General features: G+C 40.0%; 2 protein-coding genes across 6 annotated transcripts in view; both read right to left on the bottom strand.

Annotated features, from left to right (window-relative positions):
* Positions 1-5,765, bottom strand: part of NSRP1 (nuclear speckle splicing regulatory protein 1) — a 45,498-nt gene extending 39,733 nt beyond the window's left edge. Inside the window, exons 1-2 of one of the 2 annotated variants that reach the window (XM_019981526.2) lie at positions 5,664-5,765; positions 4,405-4,501 (exon numbers count right to left, since the gene is read on the bottom strand). In XM_019981526.2, the coding sequence (XP_019837085.2) occupies positions 4,405-4,501; positions 5,664-5,683 (117 nt within the window). In that variant the 5' untranslated portion in view covers positions 5,684-5,765. Of the gene's footprint in view, positions 1-4,404; positions 4,502-5,199; positions 5,380-5,663 lie in introns of those variants that run through there. The other variant, XM_070774292.1, reaches the window with a different exon arrangement.
* An 8,515-nt stretch (positions 5,766-14,280) lies between these two features.
* The window catches only part of EFCAB5 (EF-hand calcium binding domain 5), an 85,564-nt gene continuing 84,399 nt past the window's right edge, over positions 14,281-15,445 (bottom strand). For 2 of the 4 annotated variants that reach the window (XM_070774288.1, XM_070774287.1), the window contains one exon: positions 14,281-15,362. In XM_070774288.1, coding sequence (XP_070630389.1) covers positions 15,172-15,362 — 191 coding nt within the window. In that variant the 3' untranslated portion in view covers positions 14,281-15,171. The remainder of the gene's footprint in view (positions 15,363-15,445) is intronic. The other 2 variants (XM_070774286.1, XM_070774289.1) reach the window with 1 other exon arrangement.

The following is a 15,445-nucleotide window of genomic DNA, read 5'->3' as shown; positions in this document are numbered from 1 at the left end:
ATACATAAACCTTACTTATATGGGGTAAAAACTCTTCATCTCCTCTGCATTTGAACAAAATAACTGTCTATTTAGCTCTGCTAATTTAAAAAAGAGGGACTATTTAGTAATAATTTAAATTGCTAGACTACCACTTTCTCCCATTTTTAAACTAATTCTGGATATCAGCACATATTAAAACAGATTTCATTTGGTAGGGCCCCCTCTGCTGGACCACTGAAAGAAAAGTCTGATCTTAAATTTGGGTTCTTAATTGCTTCTGTGGAATTGCTGAAAAAAAAAGAATAATTGATTTGCTTTGGAAGCTCATCAGGTGTATCAAATGCCCTCGGGAACCATAAAATATCTTTCTCTGTCTTTTCCGAAATAGGAATAACCTTATTGTTCCTTAAACGGATTAATTTTTAAAGAAGAGTTTGACTCATAGACATAGAGAACAGACTTGTGGTTGCCGAGGGGGAGTGGGGGAGAAAATGGACAGGGAGTTTGGGATTAGCAGATGTAAACTATTATATAGACAATAAATAAACAACAAGGTCTACTGTACAGCATAGAGAACTAGATTCAATATCCTGATAAACCATAATGGAATATGAAAAAGAATGTGTATATAGACATATAGATAAAACTGAATCACTCTGCTGGACAGCAGAAATTCACACAACATTCTCAATCAACTACACTTCAATAAAATAAATTTTAAAAAAGATTTTATATTCAAAGCTTACTAACATTTAAATAATATGCAAGGATAAACTGGAATTCATCACATTTATTTAGACACATGGCATGGCTTGTGGGATCTTAGTTCCCTGAGCAGGGGGTCGAACTTGGGCCCTCAGCAGTGAAACAGAAAAGACCTAACCAGTGAACTACCAAAGAATTCCCCTACACTGATTTTCTATAGGTAAAGAAATTATGCTAAGGAACAATTTTATATTCTCTGCTCATTAAGAACTAAACTGCAGCTCCTTCATCAGTAGGCTTCTGACTGGGCTCTATCAAAGAGATACCAAGATAGTGTATCGGAGGGTAGAAGAATGGGATACAACTAGTATTTCTCCCTGCCTTTCTCTCTGAGACTGAATCTTCCCTGTGGCTTCAACTCCTTTTAGAAAAGTTCAGTTCCCACCAAGTAATCCTAGTCCCCGGCCTCCAGAACCCAACTCCTACTTCAATCTCTCCATTTATCACTTCTTGCTTTTTACTACTGCTAATCTTTGGGTTGGGCTTCCCAGGTGACTCAGTGGTCAAGAATCCACCTGCCAATGCAGGAGACACAGATTCGATCTCTGGGTGGGGAAAGACCCCTTGTAGAAGGAAATGGCAACTCACTCCAAGATTCTTGCCTGGGAAATCTCATGGCCAGAGGAACCTGGTGGCCTATAGTCCAGGGGGTTGCAAAAGAGTCAGCCACAACTTAGCAGCTAAACAACAACAAACTCTGTGTTGCTTCACCATCTCTTGTAGCTTCTCAAGTCTTCAATCACCCATATAACCAATTCTCTGCATTAAAGTCCCTCTATGTAAAAGGAACGGGGAGAAAAAGGAAGAGAAAAATGGCTCTAGGCCTTTCTTTTCTGACTATACAGTACTCACTGTCCAGCTACCACTAGGCGCATCTCACAATGGAAAAGAAACAGTAATCATACGAGTAAACTTTCTAGATCACTTGTACAAACCCATCCTTCTCAAATTGGAGCAATGCTGCTTTGTATTACATTGGTATGCCAGGATAATTTATGTGAAACCTCAAGATAAGCGTGTCATATTTTTCTGTTGTGTCCATAGTGATTTTAAAAATTACTTGTACATTAAAAATTTTTTGACATTATTGACTATGCTGAAGCCTTTGACTGTGTGGATCACAACAAACTGAGGGAAATTCTTAGAGATGTGAATATCAGACCACCTTACCTGCCTCCTGAGAAATCTGTATGCAGGTCAAGAAGCAACAGTTAGAACCAGACATGGAACAATGGACTGCTTCCAAATTGGGAAAGGAGTACGTCAAGGCTGTATATTGTCACCCTGCTTATTTAACTTACATGCAGAGTACATCATGTGAAATGCTGGGCTGGATGAAGCACAAGCTGGAATCAAGACTGCCGGGAGAAATGTCAATAACCTCAGATATGCAGATGATACCACCCTTATAGAAGAAAACGAAGAACTGAAGAACCTCTTGATGAAAGTGAAAGAGGAGAATTTTAAAATATTTTTAAAAAAATGCCTAGACAACACATTAAAAAGGAGAGACATTACTCTGCCGACAAAGGTCCATCTAGTCAAAGCTATGGTTTTTCCAGTAGTCACATAGGGATGCAAGAGTTGGACCATAAAGAAAGCTGAGCACCAAAGAATTGATGCTTTTGAACAGTGGTGTTGGAAAAGACTCCTTAGAGTCCCTTGGACTGCAAAGAGATGAAGCCAGTCAATGCTAAAGGAAATCAGTCCTTAATATTCATTGGAAGCAATGATGCTGAAGCTCCAGTACTTTGGCCACCTGATGTTAAGAACTGACTAACTGGAAAAGACCCTGATGCTGGCAAAGATTGAAAGCAGGAAGAAAAGGGGACGACAGAGGGTGAGATGGTTGGATGGCATCACCAACTTGATGGACATGAGTTATGAGCGAGCTCTGGGAGTTGGTGATGGACAGGGAAGCATGGCGTGCTGCAGTCCATGGGGTCACAAAGAGTCAGACACCACTATGTGACTGAACTGTCTGAATGTACATTAAAACAAACCACAAGGGTACTGTCAATTCAGTGGGGAAGAGCCTTCAACAAATGGTATTGAGACAACTGGATATCCCTCCACATGCAAAGAATGAAAGGAAACCCTCTATCTCATATCAAATACAAAATTTAACTCAAAATGAACCACAGATGTAATCTGAAGAACTACACAATTCTTAGACAAAAGCATATGCATAAACCTTGACCTTGGATTAAGCAATGGTTTCTTAGGTAATGACACCAAAGCAGTAACAACTAAAGGAAAAAAATATACCGGACTTCCTCAAAATTGAACTTTTGTACTTCAAAGGACATTGTCAAGAAAGTGAAAGGACAATCCACAGAATGGGAGAAAATATTTACAAATTACATCTAATAACTTATTCTTGCCTGGAGAATCCTATGGACAGAGGGGCCTGGCAGGCTACAGTTCGTGGGGTCACAAGAGTCGGACATGACTTAGCAACTAAACCACCACCACCACCAAGTGATCTGTACCTAGAACATACAAAGGAATCTTACAACTCATAGCAAAATGACAAATAACCCAATTAAAAACTAGGCCAAAAAAAAAAAATCTAGGCACATTATGCCAACAGACATTTCTCTAAAGATGATACGTAAATGGCCAAAATCATAGGTCATCATCAAAATGCAAATCAAAACCACAATGAAATAGTTGTCTGGGGCAAAATATGGGAAAGTAAATTAACTGCAAAAAGGTATGAAAGAACTTTCAGGGAAGAGCGAAATGTTTTACATCTTGACTGGTGGCTCAGATGGTAAAGAATCCGCCTGCAATGAAGGAAATCTGGGTTCAGTCCCTGAGTCAGGAAGATTCCCTGGAGAAAGGAATGGCAACTCACTCCAGTAATCTTGTCTGGAGAATTCTTCCATGGACAGAGGAGGCTAGTAGGATACAGTCCATGAGGTTGCAAAGAGTTGGACATGACTGAGCAACTAACACTTTCACTTTGAGGCATATGTATTTGTCAAAAGTCATCAACCCATACACTTAAAATCCATGAATTTAATATTTTACACACTTAAAATCTATTAATTTCAAATTTCACACATTTGGAAGCATGTGCTTATTTTGATATGCTTGTTAAGAACTGTGGGCTTCATAGAAAAACACTGTTTTGGCTGCTAAAACACAGAATGTTCATATTAAATGTTATTGTAGTATTATCAATGCTAACTTTACACACTACCATAACTACACTGAGTAATTACATTTAGCAGATACTGAATAATTACAAAAATCATCTCACAAGAAACTATTTTGCTGATAAAAATTTCTAGGAAATTGGTGACATCTCAATAGCTTATTTCCTAGGATCTTTACACTAACAATTTTGTTGTACCAGTATTAGTTGTGTGAAATTACTTTGTCTAACTGCTTAAAAATAGCTGAAGTTCATAGCTGTTGAAAGAAAATCTCTTGGATTATCCATTTATCACTTACCAAAAAAACAAAACAAAACACACCAAACCACCAATAGCGCTTTCTTCTTTAAATATTCCTTTGACACTTCTGTAAATTATGCTACAGATACACTGTACTAACAAAACATTTGAAGCAAGCAAAGATATCAAATTCATAAGTTCAATTTAAAAACAAAAACATTTCCAACAATGTCGTAGAAAAAGTTCCCCTTACCTCATCATCATCATCATCAGAATCATTCCCAAACACTGAAGGTTTTTGCAAAACAGGGTGCAACTGCTGTGCCTTCTTTGGCAAAATAAGCCCATACCTGCATATTTTTTGTTTTGAAATAGAAATTACATCATTATACTTAAATGTTAAAACAGTAATACATCCACTACCTCTTCGGGATGAAGCTACCAAGTCAAAACATGTCACAGCGCTTATGATCATACAACCCTGGTTCTGATTTTCAACGATCTAAAAGCTTCAAAATGCACTAAAGATTTTTAAACTATCATTCTAGGTTAAAGAAGAGAAGTGAATGAAGAGTTTAGAAGTTTTAGATAGTGAAACGACAGGAAAGTTTAAAAAAAAATGTTAGTGGAAAGCTCAGTTGAGGTCCACTAAGAAGAAAAAGACTCTATATTATCCTTGTGGCCTAACAAGAGTCAAGAAAACATTCCCCCCACCCCTTACTGGGTATATATCATTTTAAAGAAGTTAATTAAAGATTAATGTCATCCATTAAATTTTTTTAAAGATTACATTAACTGAGAAACCCAAGTAGCTATGGGGCGAATTACCATTACACTTTATAAAGCTCACGTGCTTTGTCTTGGAGCACCTGAAAGAACCATCCCATCAGACCCAACTCAATTGGTTTCTCACGTTTGGGCCTTTAAGATGCAGATAAAACGGGAAGCCGCATCACAACTGAGGATTATATATGTAAGGTAAAGCTTCCAAAAACATGTAACATTTCTCTTTTACCGCAAGGTATACCCCAATTCCCTATGTGCCTACCCTTTTTTGTGGCTTCTCAGCACAACATTCCTAAACCGAGAAGGGAGGGCGGGAATCAGAACTTGAGCTGCCAAGGAGAACAAGGCCCTCTAAGAAAGCCAGGAATTGTCTCTCTTCTCATTTCCCCTGAAAGCATCCAACCGGGGAGAAACTCAAGCGCGGGGTAGGAAGCAAGACTGAGGGGCCTCAGACCGAGCTTTTGGAAAATAGAAAAGTCTCGCTCTCTGCCCCTCAGCCTAACTTCCTTTATTTCCTCACAAGTTTCTCCCTCAAACTTCGGGCTTCCATCCTGCAAAATGTGTGGGGGGATGGGAATATATGTTCCTCGGGATTTCTCGCTTTCCCCGCCTCTATCCCTGACGACACAGCCCCTTCACTTCCAGCGCACTTCTACTCCTCGGCCAAAGACACAGTCGCCGTGGTATCTCACTCCCCAGTCTGACCCTAACTCCCGGATCACTCACTGCCTGCCCGGAATCGCCATCTTGCTCCCGTCTCCGCTGAACGTGGCCGACGCCGACGTAACGCTGATGCAGACGCTGGCGTCATCACGCGAATTCTCGCGGGGCTTTGGCCGGCCTAGACCTCGCGTAGCCGCTGGGTTTGACTTTGGGTTACTTTCGCATTGCTGGGAATGGAGTCTTTATCCTTGGGAATTGTTTGAAAACCGACGGATTGCCTCGAAATCAGTGGTAAGAAAGGAATAACAAAATTTTAGGCCAGTGATTCCAAGAGTGTGGTCCCGGGAATTGGCATCCCCCGGCAATTTGTTAGAAATGGAAAATTTTGGCCCTGTCCCGTACCTACGGAATCAGAAACGCTGGGATGGGCCTGGAAATCTGAATTTTAACAAGTCCACCAGATAATCCTGATACTCTAGTTTGAAAACAACTGCTCTAGGCTGTCGAGTGTGTTTTTTTTTTTTTTTAAACAATGTGTTTTTTTAACAAGGTATTTTTTGAACACCGTGGGGTGTTCAGTGTAAGTATCCCTGGGTGGAAAAGATTCCCTGGAGGAGGAAATGACAACCCACTCCACTATTCTTGGCCTGGAAAATTCCATGGACAGAGCAGCCTGGTGGGCTACAGTCTGTGCTGTGCTGTGCTAAGTCGCTTCAGTCGTGTCCGATTTTGTGCGACCACATAGACGGCAGCCTACCAGGCTCCCCCGTCCCTGGGATTCTCCAGGCTAGAACACTGGAGTGGGTTGCCATTTCCTTCTCCAATGCATGAAAGTGAAAAGTGAAAGTGAAGTCGCTCAGTCGTGTCCGACTCTTAGAGACCCCATGGATCGCAAAGGGTCGGACATGACTGAGCACGCACCCATTCCTGGCTTAGGGTAACTTGATAGAAGATGAAAATCCATACGCTAAGTATATTACTATTGGACAGTAGTGATGAATAACAATACTATAGTGCCACTGGGTATAGAAAATAAAATCATACATGATATTAAAAAAAAATTTAATCACATTTCACGTGTGAACCCACTGTTTCTCGGCCCATGCCAAACTAGTTGTACAGTAGTCGAAGAGATCTTGTGAACTGCCGACAGAAGGACGTTTAAACCTCCAAGTGTAGTTGTGGATTTGTCTATTTCCCCTTTTACTCCTGTCGGGTTTTGTTTCACGTAGTGCATTTTGAAGTTTTGTTATTAGATACTTGGGCTTCCCTGGTGGCTCAAATGGTAAAGAATCTGCCTGCAATGCTGGAGACCCAGTTTCAATCCCTGGGTGGGGAATATCCCTTGGAGAAGGGAATGGCTACCCACTCCGGTATTCTTGCTTGGAGAATTCCATGGACAGAGGAGCCTGGCGGGCTACATCCTCGAGGTAGCAAAAAGTTGAATGTTACTGAGCGACTAACTTTCCCTTCTACATATTTAAACATTTAGAGTTGTTGTGTCTTTTTATATTGACCCCTATAGCATTAAGAGGAGAAGGCAATGGCACCCCACACCAGTACTCTTGCCTGGAAAATCCCATGGACGGAGGAGCCTGCTAGGCTGCAGTCCATGAGGTCACTAAGAGTTGGACACGACTGAGCGACTTCACTTTCACTTTTCACTTTCATGCATTGGAGAAGGAAATGGCACCCCACTCCAGTGTTCTTGCCTGGAGAATCCCAGGGATGGGGGAGCCTGGTGGGCTGCCGTCTATGAGGTCGCACAGAGTCGGACACGACTAAATCGACTTAGCAGCAGCAGCATACCATTAAAAAAGGATCCTCTTTATTTGTTTTTTATCTACTTAATCTAATATTAGTATTTATAACCAGCATTGGTTTTTAGCATAGTATATGCTTTCCCATCCTTTTACTTTTAACCTAATCAATTTGTGTCTTTTCATATAATATATAACTTTTAATATAAAGTGGATCTCTTGTTGCTAGCATGTTGTTGGGTGTTGCTTTTTATCCAGTATGGCGATTTCTTCCTTTTAAGTTGGTATGTAGAACGTTTTCATTAACGCAAGTATTAGTGTAGTTGCAGTTTGTTTTTTCCTTTTCCTGTCTGTCCTTTGTACCCTCCTCTGCCACTTTCCCCTTGACTTTGGATTAATCAATAAATTTTTATGACTTAGCTTAAGATTTTTATGATTCAATTTCTTTGTTGGTTTATTGGCCATACTTGGCTTTTTTTTTAATGTTTTTTGGCGAGGTTTTGCTATAAGTTTGCTGCTGCTGCTGCTAAGTCGCTTCAGTTGTGTCCGACTCTGTGCGACCTCAGAGACGGCAGCCCACCAGGCTCCCCCATCCCTGGGATTCTCCAGGCAAGAACACTGGAGTGGGTTGCCATTTCCTTCTCCAAGGCATGAAAGTGAAAAGTGAAAGTGAAGTCACTCAGTCGTGTCCGGCTCTTAGCGGCCCCATGGACTGCAGCCCACCAGGCTCCTCTGTTCATGGGATTTTCCAGGCAAGAGTAAGTTTCCTAGTATACATCTTTGTCACAATCTATCTTCAAGTAACAATGTACCACTCAAAAACTTTAAAAAGTATACTTCCAATTTCCCTCTCTGAAACTTTGTGCTGTATTTTGTCACAGCATTGTTATAACTTCTAACAATCTTATAAATGCACAATAAATTATTTTTCTTTAAACAATTACCCTTTAAGAATATTTTTAAATAAGAAAAATATGTTATTCCACAGGTTTACCATTTCTTGTGTCTTTGTATCTTTGTGTAGATCTTTATATCTTTGTGTAGTATAATTTTTTTTTTTTTTTTTAAGCAGGAAGGGGTGGGGTAGTGGAAGGAGGAATTGGATGAAGGTGGTCAAAGGGTACAAAGTTCCAGATAAATAAGTATTTGGATGTAATGCATAACATGATTAATATAATTGACTTGCTGTATGTTATATATGACAGTTGTTCACAGAGTAAATCCTAAGAGTTCTCGTCATAAGGAAAAATAGTTTTTATTTTGTATTTATGAGATGATGGATGTTCACTAAATTTACTGTAATCTTTTCATAATATATATGTCAAATTATTATGCTATACACTATAAACTTATACAGTGCTGTATATTAATTGTATCTCAATAAAACTAGAAGAAAAAAGTTAAAAGAATCCACACATGTTCTATTAACTGTCAGAACAAGTACATCATCACGCATCAAGAAGGCTCTGGAAAGTTCTCTTGCACACTGTTGTGAGGATAAGAGTGAAAAAAGGCAAATAATGTCCTAGCATTGTTAGAAATATAGTTTTGACCTGGAAAATCCCCAAAGTGTTTTAGGGACCTGCAGGAGTCCACAAACCACACTTTAAGATCCACTCTTAAATGAATTAATGCTGAAACATACTATTATAGGAATTATATAACTTTGCATATAGGAATGTGCTGAATGTCTTTTTTTTTCCCCCAAAGTGATTAGGGTAAGGCCAGACAGAAGCCAGATATGAAATCTTGGGGCACAGTGTAATAAAAGGATCTATCTATCTATCTATATATATGTATACATACATACATGTATGGACTTCTCTGGTGGTGCAGTGGTTGAGAATCCACCTGTCAGTGTAGGGTACACAGGTTCAGTCCCTGGTCTGGGAAGATCCCACATGCCACGGGGCAGCTAAGCAAATGCCACAACTACTGAGCATACACACTGCAACTGCCGAAGCCCCAGGGCCCTAGAGCCTTCCTCCACAGCAAGAGAAGCCACTGTGATGAGAAACCCATGCACTGTAACTAAAGGGTAGCCCCCACTCACCATGCAACTAGAGAAAGCCCATGTACAGCAACGAAGACCCAGTGCAGCCAAAAATAAAAATGAGGGAAAAAAAATAGAGAGACATACATTGCTTTCTGTCCCTGATTCCTGGTACAGATCTCCTAAAACCCTTGTGATTTCCTGAGTAATAAAAGCACGAAGAGCAATTTGTGTTTTGCTATTTGATCTTTGACCCTGGTCCCTGGTTCTCTGAGTGATAGGGTTTTTGTTTCAATGAGGTAACCCTGGATAGCATCTGATGGGAGCTTATCACCAGAGAGACCACATCATAATTAGAAGCTTGGAATTTTCTTTCCCACCCCTATCCTCAGGGAAGGAGAGAGGGTTTTAAACCAAATTAATGATTGGTCTTGCCTACATAATGAAGTTTCCATTAAGAAAACCCAATATATGGAATTCTGAGAGCTTCTGGGTTGGTGAAAATATCCACCTGCCATGAGGATGGTGCACCCCAACTTGATGAGGACAGAAATACCCTTCCTGACCTCACCTATATATCTCTATCTGGTTGTTTACATGTATACTTTATATCATATCCTGTATATAATAAATGTGTCAACATGAAAAGAGAAATAATTATAACTTACCACATGGCTAAGTCCTAAATAAGCATACATGATCATGATAATGCAAACACTGAATAAGCAGCTATTCTGATCTAAATTACAAGGTAGTTGGGAAGAATGAAGGAGTAGGAAGTGTGTGTGTGGAGAGGGGGATGCACACGCTGAGGAAGGAGCTAAATCTCTTGCATTCTGGGAGGTTAATAAATACTGCCTAATTCAGGAAAAAAAAAAAAGCCACATGGCATGTTATTTTGCAACATGGAGGTGCATGTCAAAACTACAGCCAAAACAGGTTGGCAAACTTTTTGTGCAAAAGGTCAAATAGTAAATCTTTAGATTTTATGGGTCAGAAGTCTCTGGCAGCTACTCAACTCTGCCCAGGGGTGTGAGAGAAGTCACAGACCATTTGGGCATGACTTTTCTAATAAAACTATCATGACAGGCAACTGGCTAGATTTAGCTTGTACTGTTTATTAACTCTTGAGCTAAACGAATTGAAAATAGTTGACTCAGAAGCAAGGAAAATAGGGGTAAGGTGGAGCTGGGAAATGCTCTGGTTTTGACAGACCTTGTATGACAGAGGATTCTTTAAACTATGAGCATGTGTTACTTTGCTTAAAAAGAATCAGTAAAGGGTAAATAATAAAGACGCCCCCCCCCCCACCCCCACCGCCCCGGCCTGGGCTATCTGCTTCTTAAAGAGAATGAGTGGAGAATTAGTTACACAAAATCATAGGCTCAATATCCTATATAATTCGAACTTCTACATTGGAATATTGGATTCTGTATTCTCCTGTTGCCTACAGGCTGTTGTAATGAAGCAGTTGTGAGGTTTTCCCAAAGCTAGAGGGCTGATTTCTCAGTGTTGCAGAGAGTTTGAGTTCTTCAGTTACTTGGCCTGGTTTGCAGCAAGGCAAGTGGTTGCTACAGTGGACCAGAGACTTGAAGAAGTCTTCTAATATTTTGAACCTGTATTTGGGATCTTTAATGGGAGAAGTTGTAATGACAGAAGCAGAGTAAGCCAGTAAAAGGCAGCATCATCACTCCCATACTTCTGTTACACAACAGAGAATTCTGTCTTAGTCTTGCAGAGATAAGATTTCAAGCACAGAACAGTCAACTAGACTTGGATGCAAGACAACTGTAGGACCCTCAGCACCCAAACTTAAGGATCTTGATTTAACTTTTTGACACTAGTATTACTTATCCCTACTCTTTCATTCTCTGCTTCCTTTTGTGCGCACTCTTCCCTAACCAACTACAGTTGTCTCTAGAACAGGTTTGAACTTCTTGGCTCTACTCACACATGGATTTTTTTTTTTTTTCCCGGTAAATACGTACTGAATAACTACAGATCCATGGTTAGTTGAATCCCCAGAGGCAGAAGGCTGACCAGAGTTGTACGTGCATTTTTGACTGCACATTGGGTGGTTCACCCCTAACTCCAGTGTTGTTCAAGAGTCAACTGTACTCGCTTTTCTCAGCCTACAGGTTCGGCTAACTTGTGGTGTCTGCATGGCAGCATGCTTCAATTTGTTTAAAGCCTATGGTGACATTTTTGGCCTCTCTAAAAAACACCCTTCTAGACACTGCTCTATTGCTATTTCCCAGTTTGGTTTGTCAATGGTTTGGGTGCTTTTTATATTAGACTATTTCACAAATTGGTCTCCCTTTGGCAAGTGGTCAACCCCAATTCGAACAGCTGTGGCTACAGAATCAGGGTCACATGGAACAAAACTTGGCCACCTCGAGTGTTTCACCAGTTACGATCTGTGGGCAGGACAGTTTAAGCTCAGGCAGTAGACTGAGCAAAGGTAAAATAGGGTAATGACTAGGAGATGGAACACCCACCAAGGGGAATTACAATACCTACAGGAGAAAGAAATAGGCAGTATTTAATTAATTGAGCTTGTCTATTGAGGTCTTTATAATAAGATCATATGGGGGAGAGCAGGAACATAGAGTTAAGGATGATGTAGGGTGGGGTTAGGGCTTCCCAGGTGGCGCTAGTGGTAAAGAACCTGCCTGCCTAATGCAGGAGATGTAAGAGACCATGGGTTCGATCCCTGGGTCAGGAAGATCTGGAGGCGGGCAACCCACTCCAGTATTCTTGCTTGGAGAATTCCATGGACAGAGGAGCCCAGAAGGCTGTGGTTCATAGAGTAACACAGTCAGACACGATTAAAGTGACTTAGTACTCACGCAGGGTGGGGTTAGGTGGAGTGGCATTGCATAAAAACCTTACAGAAGAGGAATGAAAAGTCCCTAAATTACCTGCAAAGGGTCTTCTGAGTCAGTAATTGAGAATGTCTGTAGAAGTTAAGGGCTACTGGTTGCTTGATCACATTTAGATTAGGAAGGAATGGGAAGTCAGTCTCAAGAGACCACATATAATTCTTTTTATATAAAATATCCAGAATAGACAAACCCATAGAAAAAGCAAGATTTGTAGTTGCCTAAGACTGGAGTGAGAAAAATGGGGAGTATTGCTAAAGGTATGGAGTTTTTTATGGGGGTGATGAAAATCTTCTGAAATTGTTGTGAATAGTTCCACAATTATGTGAATATACTTAAAAACCATTTAGTTGTACACTTTTAAGTATGTGAATTATATAGTATATGTGTTATATTTCAATAAAGCTGTTAAAAGGGCCAATAGGGGCTTCCAATTGAATTCCAATATCATTGTCTTGGAACATTTATTTTGTTCCTGGACCATGGAAAGCTGTAATTATTAATATAAAAGAAAGTGATATGGAAGGTCTTCAGTATGCAGTGTCATTGTTACCTATGCTGCTGCTGCTGCTAAGTTGCTTCAGTCGTGTCCAACTCTGTGCGACCCCATAGACGGCAGCCCACCAGGCTCCCCCGTCCCTGGGATTCTCCAGGCAAGAACACTGGAGTGGGTTGCCATTTCCTTCTCCAATGCATGAAAGTGAAAAGTGAAAGTGAAGTTGCTCAGTCATGTCTGACTCTTAGGGACCCCATGGACTGCAGCCTACCAGGCTCCTCCGTCCATGGGATTTTCCAGGCAAGAGTACTGGTGTGGGGTGCCATTGCCTTCTCCATTGTTACCTATAAGCTATAGAGAAATCTAAAAAAATAACCAGTTAATCAAGTCTGAGCTTCTGAAGTATATGTAAATACAAGTAAATCAATAAATCTACTGAGTCAAATAAATAGACTTAACCATGAATCAACATCTAAATTTTAGTCAAGTACAAATAACATCCTCTTCACTAAAAAAATAAGTATCTGGTGTCAAGGGATAGGATTTTACTTGAATGATAGTCAAATAAATCCAAGCAATCTGCCTTGTCGGTTGCTTAATTTTAAAGTAGTTTCCAGGGGCTTGCCTGGTGGTCCAGTGGCTAAGACTCCACACTCCCAATACAGGGGGCCCAGGTTCAATCCTTGGTCAGGGAAGTAGATCTCATGTGCTACAAGTAAGAGTTCACATGTTGCAACTCAAGATCCCGCATGCCAAAACTAAGACCTGGGGCAAGCAAACAAATAAATAGATTAAAAATAAATAAAGTCATTCCCAAAAGAATGATAGCACAATTGTTAGCCTAGTGAAGTTTGGAAAGTGTTGATGAAATATCTAGCGTACTGCCAAAAGCAATAAAACAGAAGTCGACACGTGAAGTTGCTCAGTCCTATGCGACTCATGGAGACTGTAGCCTACCAGACTCCTCTGTCCATGGCATTTTCCAGGCAAGAGTACTGGAGTGGGTTGCCATTTCCTTCTCCAGGGGATCTTCTTGACCCAGGGATCGAACCCAGCTCTCCTGCATTGTGGGCAAATGCTTCGCCCTCTGAGCCACTAGGGAAGCCCAACAGGACACGTGGGTGCCTCTTACTCATTGTAACCTAGCTAACTCACTCTTTGAGCTTATTTCCTTGTTTATGAAATGGGGATAATCATATTGAGTCTGCCAACCCTGCATGTTTGGGAGGATCAGATGAGCTAGGATGTGAAAATACTTCAAGATAAAATGTCATGCAGATGTGTGATATTTGTTATCATTAAGCTGCATGCCATTTAGTTATTAATAACTTAATTCCCATCACGATGGATCAACAGGTCACAGTCTGCAAAAATTTTCCCTCCTTGCTGCCTAAAATGCTATTTGTATTCACAGTGGACCCCTTAAAAGCTTGTTCTGAAGCCATTAGAGTGTGTGGCTATCAGTTTAATATCTTCAAGAACATTGTTCCTAGAAATGTTGCAGCAAATGCCCTGAAAAGCTCACTTCCAAATATGAAACAGGGTTATAGGTTAAAACTGGGCATGGGACCAGCCAAGAGATGAGGGCTGGTAAATAACATTGCCATCTTATCACCAGAGGTTAGAAAGGGACCTCCAGTCTCAAATTATAAGATGTTTGGAACGCATTACATTTTGTCAACCAAATAAAGAAAATGAAGTTTAATTTCCCAAAATTTTATTAAAAATGGACTCTGTCATCAGATATCTTACTGCAAAGATGAAATCTCACAACAGGGCAGTAAAGTTTGCTGTAATAACAAGATTTAAATAAATATAAATTCTGCAGTTCTTGAACTCATGAAGATTTTGTTAGAAAAAGGTTTTTTTCCCATGAGTCATGGGCAAACATTTCCCCAGATTTTCTATTTATTGAAATAACTTTTAAACTTGTTAGGGTAAGTGGGGGTGAGGGAGTGGAGATGGGAGCAGAGAGGATGTGGTGCTCATAAAAGCCTTTGAAAAATTAGAAAAACAATTCCCAGTCCATTTCTTAAAATCTTTATTATATTTTTTTTGATGTAAAAACTGTGCTCTTTTGATGTAAAAACTGCCATTTTCCCCCTAAATACTCATCTGTTCTTTACTTTGTACCTGAAAAGAATTGCAATAACTCACTCAACCAACCATAATAGGCCCACAGCAGATAAAATGCTAAAACTAAAAAGAAACTTTAAAATATGTTCTTTAACATACATTTGGTTATGGCTACCTTAACTGCAAATTTTCTTAGATCAAATTTCTCCCTCAGAGGCACTTTTGGTTTTAGAAAGTGCTGAGGTAAAGGTCTAGGAGAAAAATATGTCTATGTGGCACTCCTTTCCAATTGAAAATATTTTTATAGTTAACAAGCAAAACTGAACATGACAAAAATACCCTAAATATAGTAGCAATTCCATTATCATTTCCCTGGCAAGCTTCCCCCTGGCATTTTTGCATACACACAGGAGTCAGTCTTGGATGGCAGTGGTGGGGGAATAGCACTACTTATTTTTTTGTTTAGTTTTATGAGAGCTAAACAGATGTGTGCCCAGTGGTATAAGTATTCGATGGCAGAATTACCAAATTTCCATACTTCAATTCGAGAATGATCTGTACCAAAAAAAAAAAAGTGTTAGTTTTGTACTTTTATTACTGAAATATATTTTAATACTGAGATATAAGAAAAATTATGA

Source organism: Bos indicus, chromosome 19, assembly GCF_029378745.1.
Source record: "Bos indicus isolate NIAB-ARS_2022 breed Sahiwal x Tharparkar chromosome 19, NIAB-ARS_B.indTharparkar_mat_pri_1.0, whole genome shotgun sequence".
Classification (NCBI taxonomy): Eukaryota; Metazoa; Chordata; class Mammalia; order Artiodactyla; family Bovidae; genus Bos; species Bos indicus.
The sequence above is the reverse complement of the archived record's forward strand: the minus strand, read 5'-3'. Positions and strand labels throughout refer to the sequence as shown.